The sequence below is a fragment of the Globicephala melas genome, chromosome 15 (assembly GCF_963455315.2).
Source record: "Globicephala melas chromosome 15, mGloMel1.2, whole genome shotgun sequence".
Lineage (NCBI taxonomy): Eukaryota > Metazoa > Chordata > Mammalia > Artiodactyla > Delphinidae > Globicephala > Globicephala melas.
In genome coordinates, this window is record NC_083328.1 from 38,021,339 (window position 1) to 38,044,450 (window position 23,112).

General features: G+C 50.7%; 5 protein-coding genes across 5 annotated transcripts; all 5 read right to left on the reverse strand.

Moving 5' to 3' along the window:
- Nucleotides 1–10,999: 10,999 nt before the first annotated feature.
- HBQ1 (hemoglobin subunit theta 1) lies at nucleotides 11,000–12,872 on the reverse strand. The gene is made up of 3 exons (XM_030872375.2): nucleotides 12,738–12,872; nucleotides 12,443–12,647; nucleotides 11,000–12,342 (listed from the first exon to the last, which is right to left on the reverse strand). Exons 1-3 carry the CDS (start codon nucleotides 12,830–12,832, stop codon nucleotides 12,214–12,216), a joined length of 429 nt encoding a protein of 142 aa, XP_030728235.1. The 5' UTR covers nucleotides 12,833–12,872; the 3' UTR covers nucleotides 11,000–12,213.
- A 1,874-nt stretch (nucleotides 12,873–14,746) lies between these two features.
- Nucleotides 14,747–15,558, reverse strand: LOC115861501 (hemoglobin subunit alpha). The gene is made up of 3 exons (XM_030872376.2): nucleotides 15,403–15,558; nucleotides 15,092–15,296; nucleotides 14,747–14,965 (listed from the first exon to the last, which is right to left on the reverse strand). The coding sequence occupies exons 1-3, from the start codon at nucleotides 15,495–15,497 to the stop codon at nucleotides 14,837–14,839; spliced, it is 429 nt and encodes a 142-aa protein (XP_030728236.1). The 5' UTR covers nucleotides 15,498–15,558; the 3' UTR covers nucleotides 14,747–14,836.
- A 2,011-nt stretch (nucleotides 15,559–17,569) lies between these two features.
- On the reverse strand, nucleotides 17,570–18,388 carry LOC115861502 (hemoglobin subunit alpha). The gene is made up of 3 exons (XM_030872377.3): nucleotides 18,233–18,388; nucleotides 17,922–18,126; nucleotides 17,570–17,795 (listed from the first exon to the last, which is right to left on the reverse strand). The coding sequence occupies exons 1-3, from the start codon at nucleotides 18,325–18,327 to the stop codon at nucleotides 17,667–17,669; spliced, it is 429 nt and encodes a 142-aa protein (XP_030728237.1). The 5' UTR covers nucleotides 18,328–18,388; the 3' UTR covers nucleotides 17,570–17,666.
- A 1,660-nt stretch (nucleotides 18,389–20,048) lies between these two features.
- HBM (hemoglobin subunit mu) lies at nucleotides 20,049–20,813 on the reverse strand. Its single transcript, XM_030872380.2, has 3 exons — nucleotides 20,685–20,813; nucleotides 20,325–20,529; nucleotides 20,049–20,214 (listed from the first exon to the last, which is right to left on the reverse strand). Exons 1-3 carry the CDS (start codon nucleotides 20,774–20,776, stop codon nucleotides 20,086–20,088), a joined length of 426 nt encoding a protein of 141 aa, XP_030728240.1. The 5' UTR covers nucleotides 20,777–20,813; the 3' UTR covers nucleotides 20,049–20,085.
- A 731-nt stretch (nucleotides 20,814–21,544) lies between these two features.
- On the reverse strand, nucleotides 21,545–22,728 carry HBZ (hemoglobin subunit zeta). The gene is made up of 3 exons (XM_030872378.2): nucleotides 22,634–22,728; nucleotides 21,774–21,978; nucleotides 21,545–21,673 (listed from the first exon to the last, which is right to left on the reverse strand). Exons 1-3 carry the CDS (start codon nucleotides 22,726–22,728, stop codon nucleotides 21,545–21,547), a joined length of 429 nt encoding a protein of 142 aa, XP_030728238.1.
- Nucleotides 22,729–23,112: the final 384 nt, after the last annotated feature.

Here is a 23,112-nt window from a genome sequence, read left to right on the forward strand (position 1 = left end):
GACACTGTCTTTTGTGGGGGGCTTTCCATTTGTCATACCCATTCTCTTTCCATTTTTGCCCCTTTTTGGGGGGATTGTTTTATTTTAACAGTGTTTTTCACTCTGTTAGATTGGAAGTCATATGCTCTATTTCTATTCTTTCTATTCTTCCCCTAGAATTTTACAACATGCATACTTGATATGTTGTGGTTGGCTGAATGATAGCCTCCAAATATATACAGGTCTTAATCCCTGGGACCTGTGAATATTCCTTTATATGGCAAGGGGATTTTGAAGATGTGATTAAGTGAAAGATTATGAGATGGAGGTGATTCTGGATTATCCAGGTAGTCCTAATGCAATCACAAATGGGAGACGGAGATTTGGCCACCAAAGAAGGCCGGGTGCTCCTGGCTTTAAAGCTGGAGGAAGTGTCCAAGAACCAAGGAATGCAATTCTAGAAGCTGAAAAGATGAGAGGATTTTTCCCCAAAGCCTCTCGAGGGGCATGGCCTGCGGACATCTTGATTTCAGCATAGAGAAACTGATTTTGGTTGTCTGCTCTCTAGAACTGTAAGAGAATAAACTTGCGTTGTTTTAAGTCACTGAGTTTTTGTTATACCAGCAATAGGAAACTGAGTCTAAAGTTAATGAAGACATTGTTTGCATGACAGATGGTACAAGGACTTAAGAGGACTTGAGGGCTCTGAACCCCTTCTTGCTTAGTATCGGCGGGTGTTCCGCGTCTGTGTAGGGCTTTTTGGTGTTTTTTTTTTTTCTTGACTCCATAGACATTATAACTTTACATACAATCAGTGTTTGTATTTATCAGTGTTTTTGTTATTCACTCTTCTTACAGCTCAGACTTCTCCTGAAATATATCCTTCAGTAGAGTCAGGACAGGGTGGGGCAAGTGAGGCACCCGAGGCATGACATTCAGGGAAGAGCTGGGAAGCTACTTCCCTGGTGGTCCAGCGGTTAAGACTCTGAGCTCCTAGTGCAGGGGCCATGGGATCTATCCTTGGTCAGGGAACTAGATCCTGTATGCCACAACTAAGAGCCTGCGTGCTGCAACGAAGACCCGGTGCAGCCAAATAAATATTAAAAATTTTAAAAAAGGAAGAACTCCTGCTTGGTGTTGTGCAGGGTCTTACGGTCTTGATAATTGATGACTTAATTTTTAAGTTCACTAATTCTATGACTGTGTTTTGTTAAGGTTATCCATTGCATTTTTTTTTTTTTTTTTTTTTACGGTACGCGGGCCTCTCACTGTTGTGGCCTCTCCCGTTACGGAGCACAGGCTCCAGACGCGCAGGCTCAGCGGCCATGGCTCACGGGCCCAGCCGCTCCGATGCATGTGGGATCTTCCCGGACCGGGGCACGAACCCGTGTCCCCTGCATCGGCAGGCGGACTCTCAACCACTGTGCCACCAGGGAAGCCCCATTTTAATTTTTGATGGTTATATTTTTCATTTCTAAAAGTTCTTTTTCACATGTGCTGTGTGACTTATTATATTTTATGGTTCCCTGCAGATATTTGAAATCTTGTCTTTAATTTTCTGAACAAGCAAAGTTGTAATTGAATCTGACACTTCGGCAGGTCCATTCTGCTGACTCATGAATCTGCTGGCTTTCACGCACGATGTCTTCTTTCCCCCTGTGCCTGGTGAGTTTGCTAGTCCTGGCCCTTTGTGGCCTATGGTGATTTCTTCAAGGGAGGATTTGTTTGCCAGGGGTCGATGAGGGAGTCCAGGATCATTTTACACAAAATTCACAGCCTGGAGATTTTGGTAAGGGGAGGACCCCTCTGGTGATATGAACTTGGTCTGCAAAGCCACAGGTATCAGCATGTGATTTCAATTTATCAGGGCATTGTTTTCCCTTTTCTGCTGAACATAAGGGTTTTTTTGTTTTTGCTTTTTTTTTTCTTTCTTTGCTCGTTTTTCCTAGTCCCTGTGTTTGGGGAAAGGATACCCAGTGGGGTATCCTTTTAGGGCCCCATGTTTATGGGGAGGAGTCACCTTTTGGGTACGTCACCTTATACTGGCCCTTTTAACCTATGAGCCTGTAAGGAAAAAAAATCCCAGCTCAAGTTTGCTAGTTTCAGCAAGTACATCAGAACGCAGGTGGTATAGGTGCTGTGACATTTCTGAATTCTCACATTTACTTGGTTTTTGGTCTGAAAATTCCTTATCATCTTGCTTGCCCTTTGTACTGTTGAGAAGATGAAAGGCATCTTATCCAGTATTTTAAATTGTCATAAATAAAGCTGTAGCCTCTTTTCTTGCCAGGTTGGAAATGGCAGCACTGAGCAGGCAAAGCCTTGGAGCATGACAGGGCCCAGAGGCCTTAAGGAAGGGTTGGGTATATTTCGAGGAGAGACTCCCCCCAAGAAAGACAGAAAAAAATGGGCAAAGGCGTCAGGTCCGCAGACCTGACAAAGAACAAACGCCACCCTGGGAAAGTGGGTGATTCTACAGAGAAGTCAAGATGGAGCAAGCAGCGTTCACCTTCACAAGTAATGAGCTAAATGAGGGCTGCGGGGTGGGGGGTGCAGGCTCTCGCCTCCTGCTCACGAAACTCAGGAGGGCAGTTTTGGAAATTTTATCAAAAAGCCATAGCAATGGGCATACCAGAAATTGCACTTCTATAAAAATCCCCCAAGGAAAATTATGTTTGTGCATAGAATTTTTGCTACAAATGCTCAGGGCAAGGTTTTCTGCAAATTAATTGTGAAAGGGCGAAACACATACACATAAATGAATAATCACTCATACCGCCACCACTTTCCTTTTCTGGGATTAGATCAGGTATACTGACAGCTGTCTTCTCTGCCTCCCTAGTCCCACGCCCATGAACTGCTGCCATCACTTAGTGTGTGTTGTTTTCAGTTTTCTTGTGATTATGTCAATATGAACCTGGATTTATCCTCTACAGTGACCTGCTGTGTATTTTGTTCCATGAACGTCTTGGCATTGTTCACTGTCTGTGCCCAGAGGCTGACCTCCCTGTGTGCCTCTACCATAATTTTTTTTAAATTTACTTTATTGAAGTATAGTTGACTTACATGTTAATTTCTACTATACGACAAAGTGACTTAGTTATGTGTACATATACATTTTTTTCATATTCTTTTCCATTATGGTTTAACAGGATATTGAATGTAATTCCCTGTGCTATGCAGTAGGTCCTTATTGTTTATCCATCCTGTATATAATAGTTTGCATCTACTAACCCCAAACTCCCAGTCCATCCCTCCCCCATCCCTGCTTTCCCCTTTGGTAACTATAAGTTTGTTTTCTATGTCTGTGCATCTGTTTTTCTTTCACAGATAAGTTATTTGTGTCATATTTTCGAATCCACATATAAGTGATATTATATGACATTTGTCTTTCTCTTTCTGATTTACTTCACTTAGTATAATCTCTAGGTCCATCCAGGTTGCTGCAAATGGCATTATTTCATTTTTTTTATAGTTGAGTAATATTCCATTATATATGTACCACATCATCTTTATCCATTCCTCTGTTGATGGACATTTAGGTTGTTTCTGTGTCTCGGCTGTTGTAAATAGTGCTGCTATGAACATTGGGGTTCATTTATCTTTTTGAATTATAGTATTGTCCAGATATATGCCCAGGAGCGGGATTGCTGGTTCATATGGAAACTCTATTTTTAGTTTTTTTAGGAACCTCTAGACTGTTTTCCACAGTGGCTGCACCAATTTACATTCCCACCAACAGTGTAAGAGGGTTTCCTTTTCTCCGCATCCTCACCAGCATATGTTATTTATAGGCTTTTTTCTTTTTTTTTTCTCCATACCTCGCGGCTCTTGGGATGATCCCTGACCAGGGATTGAACCCGGGCCACAGCAGTGAAAACACTGAGTACTAACCACCTCACCGCCAGGGAATTCCTATGTTATTTTTAGACTTTTTTATAATGGCCATTCTAACTGGTGTGAGGTGATACCTCATTGTAGTTTTGATTTGCATTTCTCTAATTCGAGATTTTGAGTATCTTTTCATGTGCCTGTTGGCCATCTGGCCATCAAAAGAGAAATGTCTTTTTAGGTCTTTTGCCTATTTTTTGATTGGGTTGTTAGTTTTTTTTGTTGAGTTGTATGAGCTGTTTGTACATTTTGGAAATTAAGCTGTTGTTAGTCACATCATTTGCAAATATTTTTTCCTGGTCCGTAGGTTGTCTTTTCGTTTTGTTTATGGTTTCCTTTGCTGTACAAAAGCTTGTAAGTTTGATTAGGTTCCATTTGTTTATTTTTCCCTTTATTTCTATTGCCTTGGGAGACTGACCTAAGAAAACATTGGCATGATTTATGTCAGAGAATGTTTTGCCTTTGTTCTCTTCTAGTTTTATGGTGTCATCTACCATAATTTTTAAACTTTTCTCCTATTGATGAATGTGTTGGTTGTGCACCATATTTTTTTCTTATTTTCTTTTTATTTCTCTGCTCTGATAAACAGATCTGCAAAGAACGTCACTGTGCATACATCTTCATGTGTGTGCCTGTTTTCTGCAGGATAAATCTCAGAATCAAGACTGCAGGCCTAGAGAATTTGCACTTTTTGGATTTAAAGGATACAACCATCATTTGCAGATATTTTCTACCATTCCGTGGGTTGTCTTTTCATTTAGTTTATGGTTTTCTTTGCGAAAGCTTTTGAGTTTAATTAGGTCCCATTTGTTTATTTTTGTTTTAATTTCCATTACTCTGGGAGATGGATTGAAAAAGATATTGCTGCAATTTATGTCAGAGTGTTCTGCCTATGTTTTTCTCTAATAGTTTTATAGTATCTAGCCTTACGTTTAGGTCTTTAATCCATTTTGAGTTCATTTTTGCATATAGTGTTAGAGAGTGTTCTAACTTCATTCTTTGACGTGTAGCTGTCCAGTTTTCCCAGCACCATTTACTGAAGAGACTCCATTTTCTCCATTGTATATTCTTGCCTCCTTTGTCATAGATTAGGTGCCCACAGGTAGGTGGGTTTATCTTGGGCTTTCTGTCCTGTTCCATTGATCTGTATTTCTTTTTGTGCTGGTGCCATACTGTTTTGATGACTATAGCTTTGTAGGATAGTCTGAAGTCAGGGAGCCTGATTCCTCCAGCTCTGTTTTTCTTTCTCAAGATTGCTTTGGCTATTTGGGGTCTTTAGTGTCTCCATACAAATTTTAAGATTTCTTTGTTCTAGTTCTGTAAAAAATGCCATTGATAATTTGATAGTAGATTGCCTTGGGTAGTATATTCATTTTGACAGTATTGATTCTTCCAGTCCAAGAACATGATATATCTTTCCATCTGTTTGCGTAGTCTTCGATTTCTTTCATCAGTGTCTTATAGTTTCCAGAGTACAGGTCTTGTCTCCTTAGGTAGGGTTTATTCCTAGGTATTTTATTCTTTTTGATGCGATGGTAAGTGGATTGTTTCTTTAATTCTCTTTCTGATCTTTTGTTGTTAGTGTATAGAAATGCAACAGATTTCTGTGTATTAATTTTGTATCCTGCCACTTTACCAAATTCATCGATGAGCTCTAGTAGTTTTCTGGTGGCATCTTTAGGATTTTCTATGTATAGTATCATGTTGCCTGCAAACAATAACAATTTTACTTCTTCTCTTCCAGTTGGGATTCCTTTTATTTCTTTTTCTTCTCTGGTTGCTGTGGCTAGGACTTCCAAAACTATGTCGAATAAAAGTGGTGAGAGTGGACATCCTGCTTGTCTTGTTCCTGATCTTAGAAGAAACGCTTTCAGCTTTTCACTGTTGAGTATAATGTTAGCTGTGGGTTTGTCATAAATGGCCTTTATTATGTTGAGGTGAGTTCCTTTTTTTGCCCACTTTCTGGAGAGTTCTTATCATAAATGGGTGTTGAATTTTATCAAAAGCTTTTTCTGCATCTAGTGAGATGATCATATGGTTTTTATTCTTCAGTTTGTTGATGTGGTGTATTATACTGATTGATTTGTGGATACTGAAAAATCCTTGCATCCCTGGGATAAACGCCACTTGATCGTGTATGATCCTTTCAGTGTATTGTTGGATTTGGATTGCGAATATTTTGTTGAGGATTTTTGCATCTATGTTCATCAGATATTGGCCTGTAATTTTTGCATCTATGTTCATCAGATATTGGCCTGTAATTTTCTTTTTTTGTGGTATCTTTGTCTGGTTTTCATATTAGGATGATGGTGGCCTCATAGAATGAGTTGGGGATTACTTACACCGACAAAGGATTAGTCTTCTAATTTACAAACAGCTCATGTGGTTCAGTATCATAAAAACAAACAACCCAGGCTTCCCTGGTGGCGCAGTGGTTGAGAGTCCGCCTGCCGATGCAGGGGACACGGGTTCGTGCCCGGGTCCGGGAAGATCCCACATGCCACGGAGCGGCTGGGCCTGTGAGCCATGGCCACTGAGCCTGTGCGTCCAGAGCCTGTGCTCCACGACGGGAGAGGCCACAACAGTGAGAGGCTCGCGTACCGCAAAAAAAAAAAAAAAAAAAAAATCAAAAAATTGACAGAAGACCTAAATAGACATTTCTCTTGGCCATACAGATGGCCAAGAGGCACATGAAAAGGAGTTCAAAATCGCTAATTATTGTAGAAATGCAAATGAAAACTACAATGAGATATCACTTCACACCAGTCAGAATGGCCATCACCAAAAAATCTACAAACAGTAAATCCTGGAGAGGGTGTGGAGAGAAGGGAACTTTACACTGTTGGTGGGAATGTAAGGTGGTGCAGCCGCTATGGAGGTTCCTTGAAAAACTAAAAGTAGAGCTACCATATGATCCAGCAGTCCCACTCCTGGGCATGTATCTGGAGAAACACTTGGTTCGAAAGTATACATGTACCCCAGTGTTCATAGCAGCACAATTCACAATAGCCAAGACATGGAAGCATCCTAAATGTCCATCAAAAGATGAGTGGTTAAAGAAGATGTGGTACCTGTATACAATGGAATATTACTCAGCCATTAAAAAGAATGAAATAATGCCATTAGCAACAACATGGATGGACCTGGAGATTATCGTACTAAGTGAAGTAAATCAGACAGAGAAAGACAAATGTCATATGATATCGCTTATGTGCGGAATCTTAAAATGATACAAATAAACTTACAAAACAGAAGCAGACTCACAGACTTAGAGAACATGGTTACCAGTGGTAAGGTTGGTGGTGGGGGGATAGATTGGGAGTTTGGGATTGACATGTACACACTGCTGTATTTAAAATAGATAACCGGGACTTCCGTGGTGCTCCAGTGGTTAAGACTTTGTCTTCCAATGCAGGGGGTGCGGATTCGATGCCTGGTCAGGGACCTAAGATCCCACATGCCTCGTGGCCAAAAAACCAAAACATAAAACAGATGCAATATTGTAACAAATTCAATAAAGACTAAAAAAAATGGTTCACATTAAAAAAAAAAAAAAAGAATCCACCTGCCATTGCAGGGGACACGGCATCGATCCCTGGTCCGGGAAGATCCCACATGCCGTGGAGCAACTAAGCCCGTGTGCCACAACTACTGAGCCTGCGCTCCAGGGCCCGAGTGCCACAAATACTGAAGCCTGCACACCTAGAGCCCGTGCTCCACAACAGGAGAAACCACCACAATGAGAAGCCCATGCACTGCAGCGAAGAGTAGCCCCTGCTTGCCACAACTAGAGAAAGCCCGTGCACAGCAGCAAAAACCCAATACAGCCAAAAATAAATAAATAAATATAGATAACCAAGAAGGGCCTACCAAAATATGTATATATATATATGTAGTTGTGAGGCAAATTTGGTTATATTAATGAGTTCTGTAGATGAACAAGGTGAACATGAGGTTGATTTGGTCATTGGAACATCCTGATGATGGGTGAATTTTGAGATTGTCTTTCCCTCTTATTCCAGAATAACTTTTTGTGATAATGACAAATTATATACTGATTTTTTTTTTTTTTCTGTGTCAGGTCTTAGTTGTGGCACACAGGATCTTCATTGAGGCATGCGGGATCTTTCGTTGTAGCGCACAGGCTTCTCTCTAGTGCTGTGAGGGTTTTCTCTTCTCTAATTGAGGCGCGCACGAGCTCGGTAGTTGCAGTGTGTGGACTTAGTTGCCCCATGGCATGTGGGATCTTAGTTCCCCGCCCAGGGATCAAACCTGCGTCCCTTGCATTGGAAGGTGGATTCTTTACCACTGAACCACCAGGGAAGTCCCTATATACTGATACTTGATGTAGATTTATTCCTAGGTAAAGAAATAAAAGAAATTTAATATATATTTTTTGTAAATTTATTAGTTTTTTTAATTTTATTTTTGGCTGTGTTGGGTCTTTGTTGCTGCGCGTGGGCTTTCTCTAGTTGTGGTGAGTGGGGGCTACTCTCTGTTGCAGTGTGCGGACTTTTCATTGCAGTGGCTTCTCTTTTTTGTGGGGCATGAACTCTAGGCGCATGGCCTTCAGCAGCGGCACATGGGTTCAACAGTTATGGCTCGCGGCCTCTAGAGCACAGGCTCAGTAGTTGTGGTGCATGAGCTTAGTTGCTCTGCAGCATGTGCGATCTTCCCAGACCAGGGCTTGAACCCGTGTCCCCTGCATTGGCAGTCGGATTCTTAACCACTGTGCCACCAGGGAAGTCCAAAAGAAATTTAATATTTTAAAAAAATAAATAAAGGATACAGCCAGCGGTGTGCTGGAACCTGCTTGTATTGGCTCAGGTTAAGTTGTAGGAATTTTGAGAGCTTGTTGTTAAACACAACCACTATTAAAAATTAAGTTATAGTAATTTACAACTAAATAGGTCATGTGAAAAACAGGTAATAAATACTGAAAGCCAGTTACTTCCTAATTATGTTACTACAGTTTACTGTCATCTATGTTTACATCTCTTATATCTGGACAGTGGAAATATGACACAATGGCAGCTACTATACATCTCTTCCTATTTTTTTTTTTTTTTAAAGGTGAAACCGAATCACTCTTTTTTTTTTTTGCCAAGCCATGCAGCATGTGGGATCTTAGTTCCTTGACCAGGGATTGAACCGGCACCCCGCTGCAGTGGAAGCACAGAGTCTTAACCACTGGTCCGCCAGGGAAGTCCCTATATATCTCTTCCTAATTTCCCATTCAGTGATAACCTGTTTGATAGCCTGAATCAACCATGATGGCAGTAGTTACATCACGGAAATTGGCATATGCTACAAATCAGTTCCCATTCCATTCTTCCTGAGTGCCAGTTATTTAAATATTTACCAGCCCACAACTGTATACAACTGAATTACCCTCCCAAAAGGTTATACTAAAACTTCCACCAGGAGTGTATTTGATCTTGCCTTTTTAAATATTTCCATGACGGGTGTCTTGTTAATGAGCATTTTAATTTGCATATCTTTATGTATCTTTGCAAATGTCTCTTGGTCATTGGTATACTATGAGTTGCCTGTTTGTCCTTTGGCTTATTTTTCTATTGGGTTGACTGGTGTTTAAAAAAAAAAAAAAAGTAGAGGGGGTGGGAAAGAAGAATTTGGATCTCGTAAAGAAAAAAATAATAACCCTTTGTTATTTGTGGCAAATATTTTTCTCCCAGTTCCTCTTTTAACTCTGTTTATGGTGTCTTTTCCTCCCATACCAAGTTTTTGCTCTTTATATCATCCAGTGTGTTCATTTTTTCCAGTGACACTTTGAGGATACCAGTTCTTAAGAAAATCTCTCCAAGGAACTTCCCTGGTGGTCCAGTGGTTAAGACTCTGTTCTTCCCCTGCAGGAAGCATGAGTTCGATCCCTGGTTGAGGAACTAATATCCCACATGCTGCACTGCACGGCCAAAAGAAAAAAAAGAAAATCTCTGCAAATGTGCCTAGAAGGACCTGGAAGACTTACATTACATGCTACCGTGTCACATGTCTCTGTGGGGCTGTTCTGCCTGTGGGTGTTTGCACCTGTGTGTGTGTGTGGTATGTCTATTCCCTTTTTATTTTTTTTTAAATTAAGTTTTTGCTGTGTTGGGTCTTCCTTGCTGCACATGGGCTTTCTCTAGTTGCAGTGAGCAGGGGCTACTCTTCGTTGCAGCGCGCGGGCTTCTCATTGTGGCGGCTTCTCGTTGCGGAGCATGGGCTCTAGGTGTGCGGGCTTCAGTAGTTGTGGCACGTGGACTCAGTAGTTGTGGTTCGTGGGCTCTAGCGCGCAGGCTCAGTAGTTGTGGCGCACGGGCTTAGTTGCTCCGAGGCATGTGGGATCTTCCCAGACCAGGGCTCGAACAACCCGTGTCCCCTGCATTGGCAGGTGGATTCTTAATCACTTTGCTGCCAGGGAAGCCCTCTATTCCCTTCTTATCCACTGTTTCACTTTCCATGCTTTCAGTTATCCACAGTCCACCCAAGTCCAAAAATGTTAAATGGAAAATTCCAGAAATAAACAATTCATAAGTTTTAAAATGCATTCTAGTATTGTGATGAAATCTCCGGGTGTCACACTGCATCTCGCCTGGGATGTGAACCATCCCTTTGTCTGGTGTGTACCACCCATTTGTCACTGAATAGCCCTCTCTGTTATCAGATGGACTGTCCCAGCATCTCAGTGCTTGTGTTCAAAGTGACCCTTATTTTACTTAATAATGGCCTCAAAGCACAAGAGGAGTGATGTGCCAAAGAGAAGACCTCAAGTGCTTCCTTTAAATGAAAAACTAGGGCTTCCCTGGTGGCGCAGTGGTTAAGAATCTGCCTGCCAATGCTGGGGACACGGGTTCTAGCCCTGGGCGGGGAAGATCCCACATGCTGCAGAGCAGCTAAGCCTGTGCACGCTACAGCTACTGAGCCTGTGCGCCACAACTACTGAAGCCCGCATGCTTAGAGCCTGTGCTCCACAACAAGAGAAGCCACCGCAATGAGAAGCCTGTGTAACGCAATGAAGAGTAGCCCCCGCTCTCTGCAACTAGAGAAAGCCCGCACACAGCAACAAAGAGCCAACACAGCCAAAAATTAATTAACTTTTTTATAAAAGCTAAAAGTTCCAGACAATAAGGAAAGAAAAAAATCGTATGCTGAGGTTGCGAAGATCTATGGTAAGAACGAATCTTCTATCTGTGAAATTGTGAAGAAGGAAAAAAATTCATGCTGTTTTGCTGTCGCACTTCAAACTGCAAAAGTTAGAGCCGCAGTGCGTGGTAACTGCTCTGGTATTGAGATGGAAAAGGTATCAAATTTGCACGGCAAGATATTTTGAAAGAGAGAGACCACATTCACATAACTTTTATTACAGTACATTGTTATCGTTGTCTTATTAGTTATTGCTGTTACTCTCTTACTGTACCTAATTATAAATTAAATTTACTATAGGTGTGTACATATGGGACAAAACATAGCATGCTTCGGGTTCAGTACTGAGGTTTCAGGCATCCACTGGGGGTCTTGGAATATATCCCTCAGGATAAGAGGGGACTTCTGTCTGTGCATGTCACACATGTACTCTTGGATGGGACTCCCATGCCCTCCATTGTTCACACAGTTTCCCCATGTGTCAAGTGGGGAGTGAAGGAATAATGGATGTGCTGAGCCCACTGGGATACACAGGCAGGTGCAGCAAGTGGAGTAGTTCTCCGAATATTTTAAAGGAAGACGCTCTGAGGTCTGCTTCCTGAGAAGTGTGGCATGTGGGCAGGGCTCTCTGCCGGCTCCCTGGTCCGCCCTGTCCGCTGCAGGAGCCACCTCCTTCCACCAGGTCCAGAGTCTGGCAAAGGTGCCTTTGACCCCAAGCCTACCGGCGCAGTTCCGGTCCGCGCCGGCAGGGGCGCCGGTCCCTAATTTTCTCCCAGGCTGTGCCGCGCGCTTCTAGGTGGATCTGAGGTGTCCGAAGTGGGCAGTCCGGAGGAGGGTCCGGCCTCGCCAGCTTGCGACCATGACCGCCACCTGCCACCCCTTCCCGAGTGGCCGAAGCCCCGGGTCTGCACCGCTAAGTGGTCGCGCCCTAAGAGCATGGCTAGTCGGGGTTTACCTCTTGGGATTTGGGACCCGCTGTCCAGACTTGCCTCAGGCTGCCGGGGTTCGGGGGGCGTCCTGCTGGGATCTGACAATTGGTAGTGTGAGACTCGAGCTTCCTCAGACCCCTACTTCATTTAGGAGGGGCGCCCCCGCCCCGTCAGGCCCAGGGCGCGCTCCCATAGAGAGAACACTTGCGCACCCGAGGCTTTGTCCGCGGACTTTACTCAAACACGAGCCCCACGCGACCACCCTTTCAATTTAGTGACAGTTGGGGGCCAGCACCGAGATCACGTGGCTCAGAAACTTGTTGAGCGAGGCCTGCAGGGAGGGGCTGAAGTCTCCGGGGTAGTGCCGGGCGAGGGTCACCAGCAGGCAGTGGACCAGCAGCTGCGGAGAGGGAGTCGTTTCCACGCGGATGCACCCCCCCTTCCCTGACGGGAGCCCCCTCCCCCTGGCGACAGGGGTCAGACCCCGCCGGCGAGCTCACCTGGAACTTGACGGGGTCCACGCGCAGCTTATGCGCGTGCAGCTCACGCAGAGCCGACAGGGCGCTGGGCAGGTCGTCCAGGTGGTCCACGGCGAGGGTCAGCGCGTCGGCCACTTTCTGGCCGTGCGCTCTGACCTGGGCGGAGCCGGGGCTCAGGTCCAGGTGGAGGAAGTAGGTCTTGGTGGAAGGGAAGGCCAGGAAGGTCCTGCGGGAGGAACGGCGAGTCAGGCTGGGGAGGAAGGAGGACGCTTTCCCGAGCGGGCTGAAGGCAGGGGAGCCCGGGGCCTGTGCGCACCTCTCCAGGGCCTCGGTCGTGTAGACGCCGACGTTACTACCCAGCTTCAGCCACAGCGCGCGCACCGCAGCCCGGTCCGCCGCCTCCAGCACCATCGTGGAGCCCGCCCGGCCGCGCGCTCGGAGCCTTGATGAAGCCCGGGTTGCGCCTGCGCGTATCGGCCCGCGGTCCCCTTGGCCTCCTGGGTTCGCCGTGCCTCTGGTCGCAGAATCTGGCCCCAGGGGCCCGGAGCGCTCCACGGAGCGTCTGCTCCGACCTGGGGCCTTCCTAATCGCCCTGGACCCTGAGGCCCGTATTTTTGAAGGTTTACTCTATGGAAACTAATATTTAGTATGTATCAATATTAGGTTGCCCTGAATTTTAGCGTGGATTTTGGCATTGAACGTCAGCTTATTCTACCTCCCTCCCGAGTCTATTATGACACCTTTCTGAGTCTATTTTCTCATTTATGGTATATAAGGAAGGTAACAATTTCTTCTTTCCAAGGTTGTGCCTGGTTCATAACAGACGCCCCTTTCTGACAATGAGCATTTATAATGGGTGCCTAGGATATATCCCAAAATAATAGCTAATACCTATGCAGCACTCATGCTGTGCCAGGCATCACTATACATCCTTTTGTTTTTTTTTAATTGCGTTGAAATTCATGTAACATAAAATTTACTGTCTTAGCTATTTTAAGGTGTACAATTCAGTGTCTTTAATTACATTCAGAGTGTGTGCAGCCATTACCACTGTCCAGTTCCAGAACGTTTTCATCGTCCCAAATAGAAACTCTGTCCCCATTAGCCGTCAGTCCATAACCCCTGCCCTCCAGCCCCTGGCCATTACCAGTCTTTCTGTCTCTGTGCATTTGCGTATTCTGGACATTTCATGTGAATAGAATCATGCAATATATGGTCTTTTGTGTCTGGTTTCTTTCACTTAGCACGTTTCCGAGGTTTATCCATGTTGTAGCATGTATTGACACTTCGTTGCTTTTTATGGACGGATAACATTCCATTTTATGGATAGATAGATCACATTTTGTTTGTCCACTCATCTGTTGATGAACATCTGGGTTGTTTCCACTTTTAGCCCAGGCCCTCATTTTTCCTAATAATAAAATAAGGAAGACTGCCTCTTACAGAGCTCATGCTGTGCCACCAGCTGTGCTAAAAGCATGACACACTGAGTCAGGGAACCTGCCATCGCATTTTCTGAGGATGACACTTGGGCCCAGGGAAGAAAGGACACTGCTCTCAGTCGGGGGCTCAGGGCTGGACGACTACCAGGACTGGGCACTAGGGGCATTCTCCATGGGAAGGAAGCACATCGGAGTGCAGGCGCCCACACCCCCACCCCACCCCCCGGGCTCTCTTCTCCACTGCTGCACTGGGGTGAGTCAGTGGGCCTCAGGGTGATGCAGTGGATCCTGAGCTGGGCCCCCCAAATCAGTCCTTTAGACCCTGTGAGTGTCCTGGGGGTGTACCAGGTGAAAGAGGCATATCCAGGAAATTGCCTGGCTCTGCAATGGCACTGCTCACCCCAATTTCCTCTAGACTGTGCATGTACTTGGGAGGCACTTGATGGAGAGGGGGTACTCAGTGAGCCTCTGAAGAAGTGTGATCTCTGTGTTCTCCCCACCACCCAACTCTGGGAAGAGCCCTGGGAGAGCTCCAAGGTCCTAGGCTGGAGGTCCACCAACTCTCAGCACAAGTGTGTGTGCCATAAAATGTAAAGACAGGAAACAAACCCATTATTTGAGCAAACCCGCGATGAATATGCAAGTCTCTGGAATTCGGTAAAAGGCGGATGTACTCAGCAAGTCACTCCAGGGTGAGGGTGAGGGCTGCCCAGAGAATCCCAGGCAGTGGCAGAGGGGACCGGCTCCGCCCCTCTTCTGTACTGTTTTCCCCTTCCCTCTCTTTACCTGCCTCGGAGAGTTGCTTGGTCCAAGGCAAAGAGAGCCACCCCGACTCCTGGCACGGTTCGTGGACACAAAGAACCGAGGCTACAGAGGCTGCAGCCCACTCAGACTTTATTCAAAGATCGGGAAGTGAGGGTGCCCAGAGCGCCAGAGGGCCCCAGGCCAGGGTAGGAATCGCGGAGGCTCCAGCTTAACGGTATTTGGAGGTCAGCACGGTGCTCACACTGGCCAAGAACTTGTCCAGGGAGGCATGGACCGAGGGCGTGAAATCGGCGGGGAGGTGGAGAGCCAGGGTCACCAGCAGGCAGTGGCTCAGGAGCTGCGGAGAGAGGGGGTGTCAGGGGCCGCGGGGTTGGGGGAGTGCCGCCGTGCTCCACCTCTGGAACCCCACCGCACTCTCTGCCTTGCTAGCTCAGATCTCTTCCGACCCGGCCCGCGAGCTCACCTTGAAGTTGACCGGGTCCACACGCAGCTTGTGGGCGTGCAGGTCGCTCAGCTCAGACAAGGCATCGGGCAGGTTGTCTATGTGGCCCACGGCTTTGGTGAGCGCGTCGGCCACCTTCTTGCCGTGCCCCTTGATCTGGGCGGAGCCGTGTCCCAGGTCGAAGTGGGAGAAGTAGGTCTTGGTGCTGGGGAAGTTTATGAACATCCTGAGTGGAGAAGAGACGGGAGAGCCGGGCTTAGGCTGGTCGGCCCAGGACCAGGATGCGACGGGGCGACCGGCCCCAGTCCCAGCCGGGCAGGTGGGCTGCTCACCTCTCCAGGGCCTCTGCGCCATATTCTGCACTGTGGTTGCCAATCTTAGACCAGGTGCCCTTGACGTTGGTCTTGTCGGCGGGAGACAGCACCATGGTGGGTTCTCTCTGAGTCTGGGTCAGGACCAGAAGCGTGCAGGGCTGGGAGTGCGCGAGCCTTTATGCCTGGGGCGCGAGGGGCACGCCCGATCGCGGGCGCGCTCATTGGCTGGCGCGGGGCCGGGATGCGCCTATGGACCTGGACAGCAGGGGGAGCGCGGCGCAATGTCTGCGCCTGGCTGGGCGGTGCGTGCTTCGCTCCCAGTTTGGGGAGGGACCTGGAGACTCTGGCCAGAGTATTCGCCCTCCCACCGGCTGCTTCCCGCCCACTGCGTCCACCTTCCCCGGAAGTGCTATCCTGGTCCCAGCTGGCGGGGGCCGGTTTGTGGAGCGGGGTGGATGTCCGCTCTTCCACCCTTTAGAACCCCTGAGGGATGGAAGAAATGAGTAGGTCAGCCCGTCCCACCCACCCTGGACCTAGGCTTGGCACACGCTAGGCATTTTAAATTTGGGCAGAATCAGTGAATGAATGGGCGATTCGGTGCGTCTAGTTCAGGCCAGAGACGGATGCACACAAGACGTGTGCGCATCGCTGACATGTCCTCAACAAATCTCTACTGGAATCCCTCCGGCTGGGGGGCTCCGGGTTCAAGTTTCTTCTTCCAGGGTGGTAGTTGCTGCACCCCAGCCTTTTTTTGGGGGGGGGTGAGCCGCGGGGCACGCAGGATCTTAGTCCCTCAACCAGGGATCGAATCCGTGCACCCTGCACTGGAAGTGCGGCGTCTTAACCACTGAACCGCCAGGGAAGTCCCCACCCCGGCCCTTTTAAGGCAAGATTTGAGGAACATTTCTCAGCTGATGTCTTACATTCACAATATGGGAAGACCTCCCACAAAGATATAAGGAAAAGACAAATGACTTATGAGAACGATTGACAGAGAATTTTAACAGGAAATTAATGGAAATATCAAAATGACCAACAAATATATGAAGTGAGACAGAGCTGAATGAATTGGCCAGAAGACAGGTAGAGGAGACACAGTTCAGTGAGAAGAGCAGGTTGAAGAAAAATATGCCTAAGGTAGAATAGTATTTTTGACCAAAAAATAAAAAAAGTACAGTTGTAGATGTAGCTGTGTCCCCTCAGCACAGGATAGGAGCCAGTGGGGTCAGTCCCAAACTGTGAGCCTTGGCTCTTTCTGCGGGGGTTAGGTGGACAGGACAGAGGGATTCTCTCTCTCCTTTGAATCACACAAAAAGGGTGTGCGTGTGTGCGTGAAAAAAACCATGGGTAGATTTTAATTTAATTCTTCAGTGTTTTTCTATATTTAAATGAAAGCGAATTGGGCTGTGGGGCAGAGGAAGAGTGTGTGGTGGAGAGGGGGAAGCCACTCCCCAGCTGTTCGAAGAGGTCCTTGTCCAGAAAGAAAGTGGTGAGCAGGGGCCCCACCACTCTCCCCAAACTTTTATCCAGCGCTGGGTGTTGCCCTGAAGATGGGGGCTTGGCTGGAGGTGCTGATAGGGTCCCTAAGGGCTACAGGGTGGGTGGGGTGTGCAAGGTTCCAGCGTGGAGTCCAGGGCACTGGCGCGCGGGACGGGGGCCTTTGTGAAGGTTGCTCACAGCACCAAGGCAGAACTGCCGGGAGACCCCACAAAAAGCCTATTTGTGTGGTTTGTTGTTTGGATCTAACTGTATCTTTTTTTTTTTTTTTTTTGCGGTACGCGGGCCTCTCACCGCTGTGGCCTCTCCCGTTGCGGAGCACAGGCTCCGGACGCGCAGGCCCAGCGACCATGGCTCACGGGCCCAGCCGCTCCACGGCATGTGGGATCCTCCCGCACCGGGGCACGAACCCGCGTCCCCTGCATCGGCAGGCGGATTCCCAACCACTGCGCCACCAGGGAAGCCCCTAACTGTATCTTTAAGGGGGATCAGAGAAACTGCAAAACAGGGTGCCATTTTAGGACTACCCACCTCGGGCAGAGCCCTTGCAAGTCAGAGCTTGGTTCAGCAGATTCTGGGAGGCCTCAGCCTTAGCTCCCATCCCTCCTCAGCCCTCCCATTCCTCGTTGCTGGGAACCACCCCGACCCCGGCACGGTTTGTGGACACAGAGAACCGAGGCTACAGAGGCTGCAGCCCACTCAGACTTTATTCAAAGATCGGGAAGTGAGGGTGCCCAGAGCGCCAGAGGGCCCCAGGCCCGGGTAGGAATCGCGGAGGCTCCAGCTTAACGGTATTTGGAGGTCAGCACGGTGCTCACACTGGCCAAGAACTTGTCCAGGGAGGCATGGACCGAGGGCGTGAAATCGGCGGGGAGGTGGAGAGCCAGGGTCACCAGCAGGCAGTGGCTCAGGAGCTGCGGAGAGAGGGGGTGTCAGGGGCCGCGGGGTTGGGGGAGTGCCGCCGTGCTCCACCTCTGGAACCCCACCGCACTCTCTGCCTTGTTAGCTCAGATCTCTTCCGACCCGGCCCGCGAGCTCACCTTGAAGTTGACCGGGTCCACACGCAGCTTGTGGGCGTGCAGGTCGCTCAGCTCAGACAAGGCATCGGGCAGGTTGTCTATGTGGCCCACGGCTTTGGTGAGCGCGTCGGCCACCTTCTTGCCGTGCCCCTTGATCTGGGCGGAGCCGTGTCCCAGGTCGAAGTGGGAGAAGTAGGTCTTGGTGCTGGGGAAGTTTATGAACATCCTGAGTGGAGAAGAGACGGGAGAGCCGGGCTTAGGCCGGTCGGCCCAGGACCAGGATGCGACGGGACGACCGGCCCCAGTCCCAGCCGGGCAGGTGGGCTGCTCACCTCTCCAGGGCCTCTGCGCCATATTCTGCACTGTGGTTGCCAATCTTAGACCAGGTGCCCTTGACGTTGGTCTTGTCGGCGGGAGACAGCACCATGGTGGGTTCTCTCTGAGTCTGGGTCAGGACCAGAAGCGTGCAGGGCTGGGAGTGCGCGAGCCTTTATGCATGGGGTGCGAGGGGCACGCCCGATCGTGCTGTGCTCATTGGCTGGCACAGGGCCAGGAGGTGCCAGCCTGGAAAGCTCGGTCTCGAGAGGGTGCGGGAGTGCTGGAGTCCCAAGTGGGCCCCACCCAGTCCTGGGGCCCACTCTTTTCCCGCTCCTGTGGGTCTGGGAGCTCACACACGTTTCCGAGCCACGCAAACCCACTGGCACCCGAGTTTGTCCCCAGCTGGTGTAGCCTTGAGGTGTCTATTTGCCAGTCTTGGAGAGGAGCACAGTCTTTTCCGAAGTGAAACAAGCTGCTTTCGCACTAAACTTTTCCCCAGGATGAAGAGCTGTAAACTGCCCATGTAAATAATGTGGGTGCAGGATGTAACAGGGGGGAAGTACTTTAAGCATCGTACCCACGATGGTGGGCAGGCCCTGGCACAGAGCGGGTTAGCAGGTGTTGTCATGGACAGTGGGGGCATTCCACTCAGCCAGGGTCAGGGCTTGGCATCCAGCAGCCCCTCCCCACCCCCTGCTTTGGACTTGGTCCCCCACTTCCCAGCCCTGCACAGATGTGAGATTATCAGCCGGGGAACCATTCTCATTCAGAGTTTGGAGAGCTCCCAGGGTCAGGCTCCTGCATTTGCAAAGGCTCTAAATGGAGCACTAAGATCCCTGCACCAGTGCTGCAGAGGGAAGAGAGGTTGACAGGGCACGTGTGTGTGTGTGTGTGTGTGTGTGTGTGTGTGTGTGTGTCTGTGTAAGGTGGGCGCCATGGCCTAGGGACCCCAGAGACTGAGCGGGGCGGCTGGAGCTGGGGTGGGGTTTGGGTGGCCGTGGGCCTGCCAGGCACCCACCCTGCATTAGGATCTTCTAAATTATTTAAAAGACCCAGCGCGGTTGGGGATTTTCCGTCGGATGCATCAGGCTCAGCTCGCTTAGGGACAAGCCTAGTATCGCACCTCATGTTGACGTGACATGGGTTGTGGCCGTAGAGGTCTTCCTTCCTACCCCCACTCCCTGCCCCAGGAGATTCAGAGGAAGGGATTAACTTGGACCAGGGCAAGGCAACTACAGAGTGAGTGCTGGAAGTAGGGGAGAAGATGGGAAAGAACAGAGATGAGGGTCTGTGGAGCCCTAGGCCACGAAGTCTGTTTGGCCTCAGGCCAGGAACTTGCCCCCTAGGCCTCGGTGCCCCGCCTAGCTGTTAAAGAGGCGAAGATTCAGGCTTGCGGCGCCTGGAGTGAGGTAGGGACGGAGACGAATTAGTGTGTGAATGAGAACGTGCTTTGCAAATGGTATGTCACCGCACGGGTGCCAGATGCGAGGTGAAGCTGAAGACCCTTCCCCCATCCGAGCACGCGCTCGGCCCCACCACATTCCCCTGCCCCGGGAGGGCAACTGTTCTGTGCAAGCCTCTGGGTGTACACACCCGGCCCGGACCCCCAGACTGTCAGACCGGGAACTGTCCTCGTTCAGGGTTTGTTGAGTGCCCAAGGTCCCGTTCCTGTGCCCCTGGTTCCATTGTCAGCAAAGGTTGGGGATCCTGCCCTAAGATTCCGCGAGGCTCCCCTCAGGACCCGGAGCTTCTCTGCCCGCAACTGTGACGTCAGTCCGCCTGCTCCCCAAAGACCACACCTGCGCGGGGTCCAGACTTTTGAGGCTTGTTTATTGACATGCGCAGACCTAGACCCGGGGCACAGAACTCAGTGGTACTTCTCTGTCAGCACTACCGCCAGGCCCGTCAGGAACTTATCCCACACCACCTGCATCTCCACCGTGAACTCGCCCTGCAGGTGGGAGGCCAGCACCACCTGGAAACACTGGATCAGCAGCTGCGGGAGAAAAGGCCGGTGAGAAAAGCTCTGTCCTCGCCAATTCCTTGCCGAATGCCTCCCCACCTCGGCTGCGCGCGCGAACCCTGCTACGTCCCGGGGTGGCTCACTGGGAAGTTGGTGGGGTCCACGCGCAGCACATGTGCGTGCAGGTCGGCAAGCGGGCTCAGGGCCGCGCGCAGGTTGTCCATGTGCCGGACGGCCACTCCCACCGCCTCGAGCACACGTTGTCCGTGGCTCAGCAGCTGCACCTCGTCAGGGCGGTCGCCCAGGTGCTTAAAGTAGGTCTTGGTGCTGGGGTACACCGTGAAGAGCCTGCGGGAGCAAGGGTGAAGAGGGAGGGCGGTCCCTCCAGCGTCTGCGCCGCCCAGACCCCGCGAACCCCCGGTCAGGCCCGCCCCCCTCCCGACTCAGGCCCAACACCCCAGTCTCCGCCTCGCTACGATTCTGGAGACCCAGCCCCAACCCACCTGAGCAGAAGCTCCGCCCCGAAGGGCGCCTCGTGGCCGGCGATCAGGTCCCAGACCTGTGCTACTTGGGCGCGCTCCTGGGCGCTGAGCATGGCGTTGGCGTGGCTGCTCTGGGTGCCGCGCCCGCAGTCCCGGCCTCCTTATAGCGGCCCTGCCCCCCGGCGCCCTGCCCGCCCTTATCTTCAGGAGCGCGGCGGGAACCTGGGGACCCTGGTTGCCAACCCAGGTCCCTGTCACCGCGGAGGAACTGAATCACGCCGTGTGTGTGTGTGTGTGTGTGTGTGTGTGCGCGCCTTGGCTGCAGACTTCAGGGGGATCTACAATTATTCCACAGGGAGCTGATGGAGGGATTGGGAGAAAGAGCGCGGAGGGCCAGGAGGTGTCAAGGGTCCTCTCAGTGCCTGAGCTGTGACAACAAGCTTTGAGGAAAGGCCCCTGAGTCCCTACACATACCCTACACATACCCTACGCATACACACAATACGCTGACTGAAGCGACAGACTGGGTGATTTGGGAGGCGGGAAAGAGGCACAAACTCAGGTCTGACCCGAGAAAACGGCGTGGGCGGTCCTGGGCTGTTCTGCTCCCTCCGGTCGCGACTCTGGGGTCCTCAGGACCAAGGACCGCCCCCCAAAGCACCCTTGGAGTGACCTCCAGGCCGGGGGTGACACTAGGGTCGGCAGTGTTCCTGCGAAGCCTCCATTCCCTCCCTTCATTCTCCTCCGCTTCCCCCAATACTGAGACGCACAACCAGGCTCCCTCCATCCTCATCCATTTATTGGGGGTCCCGGGTGGAATCGTAAGAGGGTGCAGGGGAAGGGGAGGGCTCGAAGCCTGCCCTGGGGGTCGGGAGGCATCCTCAGCGGTACTTCTCGGTCAGGACGCGGGACACGATGGACAGGAACTTGTCCCAGGCGGCGTGCGCGTCGGCCGTGAAGTCAGCGGGGAAGTGCGAGGCCACCGTGACCAGCAGGCAGTGGGACAGCAGCTGGGGCGACAGGGTGGCTCAGGGCGGGCGCGGCGCGAGCGGCGGGCACCCAGCCCCGTCCCCGGACCCCGCCCCGCCCCGGGCCCCGCCCCGCGCCCACCTTGAAGTTGACCGGGTCCACGCGCAGCACGTAGGCGTGCAGCTCGCTCAGCTTGGAGAGGGCGCCCGCCACGTTGTCGATGCTCTTGACCGCGTCGCCCACGGCGGCCACCACCTTGGAGCCGTGCGCGCGCAGCTGCGCGGAGCCCGCGTGCAGGTCGAAGTGCGGGAAGTAGGTCTTGGTCTGGGGGTAGCTGGAGAAGAGCCTGCGGGCGGGGCGGGCCGGGCCGGGACACGTCACGTTTGCACGCGGGAGTTAAAACGTAAATATTAGGGCAAAAAGTGCAACTTGACCCCAATATGAACATTTTAAAGACACACAGGATCGGTATCGCGGACTTCAGCTGTTGCCCTAGCTCCAGTATGGCCCGGGCCACCTCACCCTCACCGCCCTGTCCTCCAGTCATTCGTTCCATCCTTCACTCACTCATTCAATCAACAATGATTGTGGAGACCTGGGTGCTGGGCGCTGAGGGAGGGACACGATCGACCCTCGTCACCCTCCCCATGCCCCTTCTCTTGCTCGCTGACTGCCGAGCACCCGCCTCACCGCTGCTCGTGCTCACTGAACCTGCATATGTGCCCTCCTCACTGACCCTCCTCACTGCCCCCTCCTCACTGTCCCTCCTCACTGTCCCCTCCTCACTGTCCCCTCCTCACTGACCCTCCTCACTGACCCTCCTCACTGTCCCCACCTCACTGACCCTCCTCACTGTCCCCTCCTCACTGCCCCCTCCTCACTGACCCTCCTCACTGACGCTCCTTGCTGACCTATCCTCCCTGACCCCTCCTACTGACCCCTGTCCTCAGTGACCCACACTGTCCCCTACCAGGCTCCATCCCAGCCCAACTGGTGCTCACCTCTCCAGGGCCTCGGTGCCGATGATGTCTGCCTGTGTGGAGATCTTGCCCCACATGGACACGATGATGGTCCTCTCAGCCCTGGTCAGAGACATGGTGGCGGCTGAGTGGGAGCTGGGTATGCTGAGAACTGGTGTCCGTGGTGCTCAGCCCCCAGGGTCCCCTTATATATGTGGAGCCAGGGTGGGGGCCAGGCTGTGGTCATCGCTGGGAGAGGGGAGGGGGCCATGGGGGGTGGGTCTCTTATCAGATCCAGTGACAGTGGGCAGTCAGGGCCCGGTGGGCCTGGTGGGGTGAGGGGCTATCACTCCGGCTGCCCTTGCTGGGCCTTAAAGGGGGCGTTGGCCGCAGCCTGACCAGACTCCAGGGGAGATAGGGGCCCAGGCAGCCCAGTGCTGCACTGCCCTTGTCCATTTCAGAATCACAAAATGGGAGAAGCCAGAGGAGCAGTGCCCACACACCCTCCTCGGCTGGCCTGT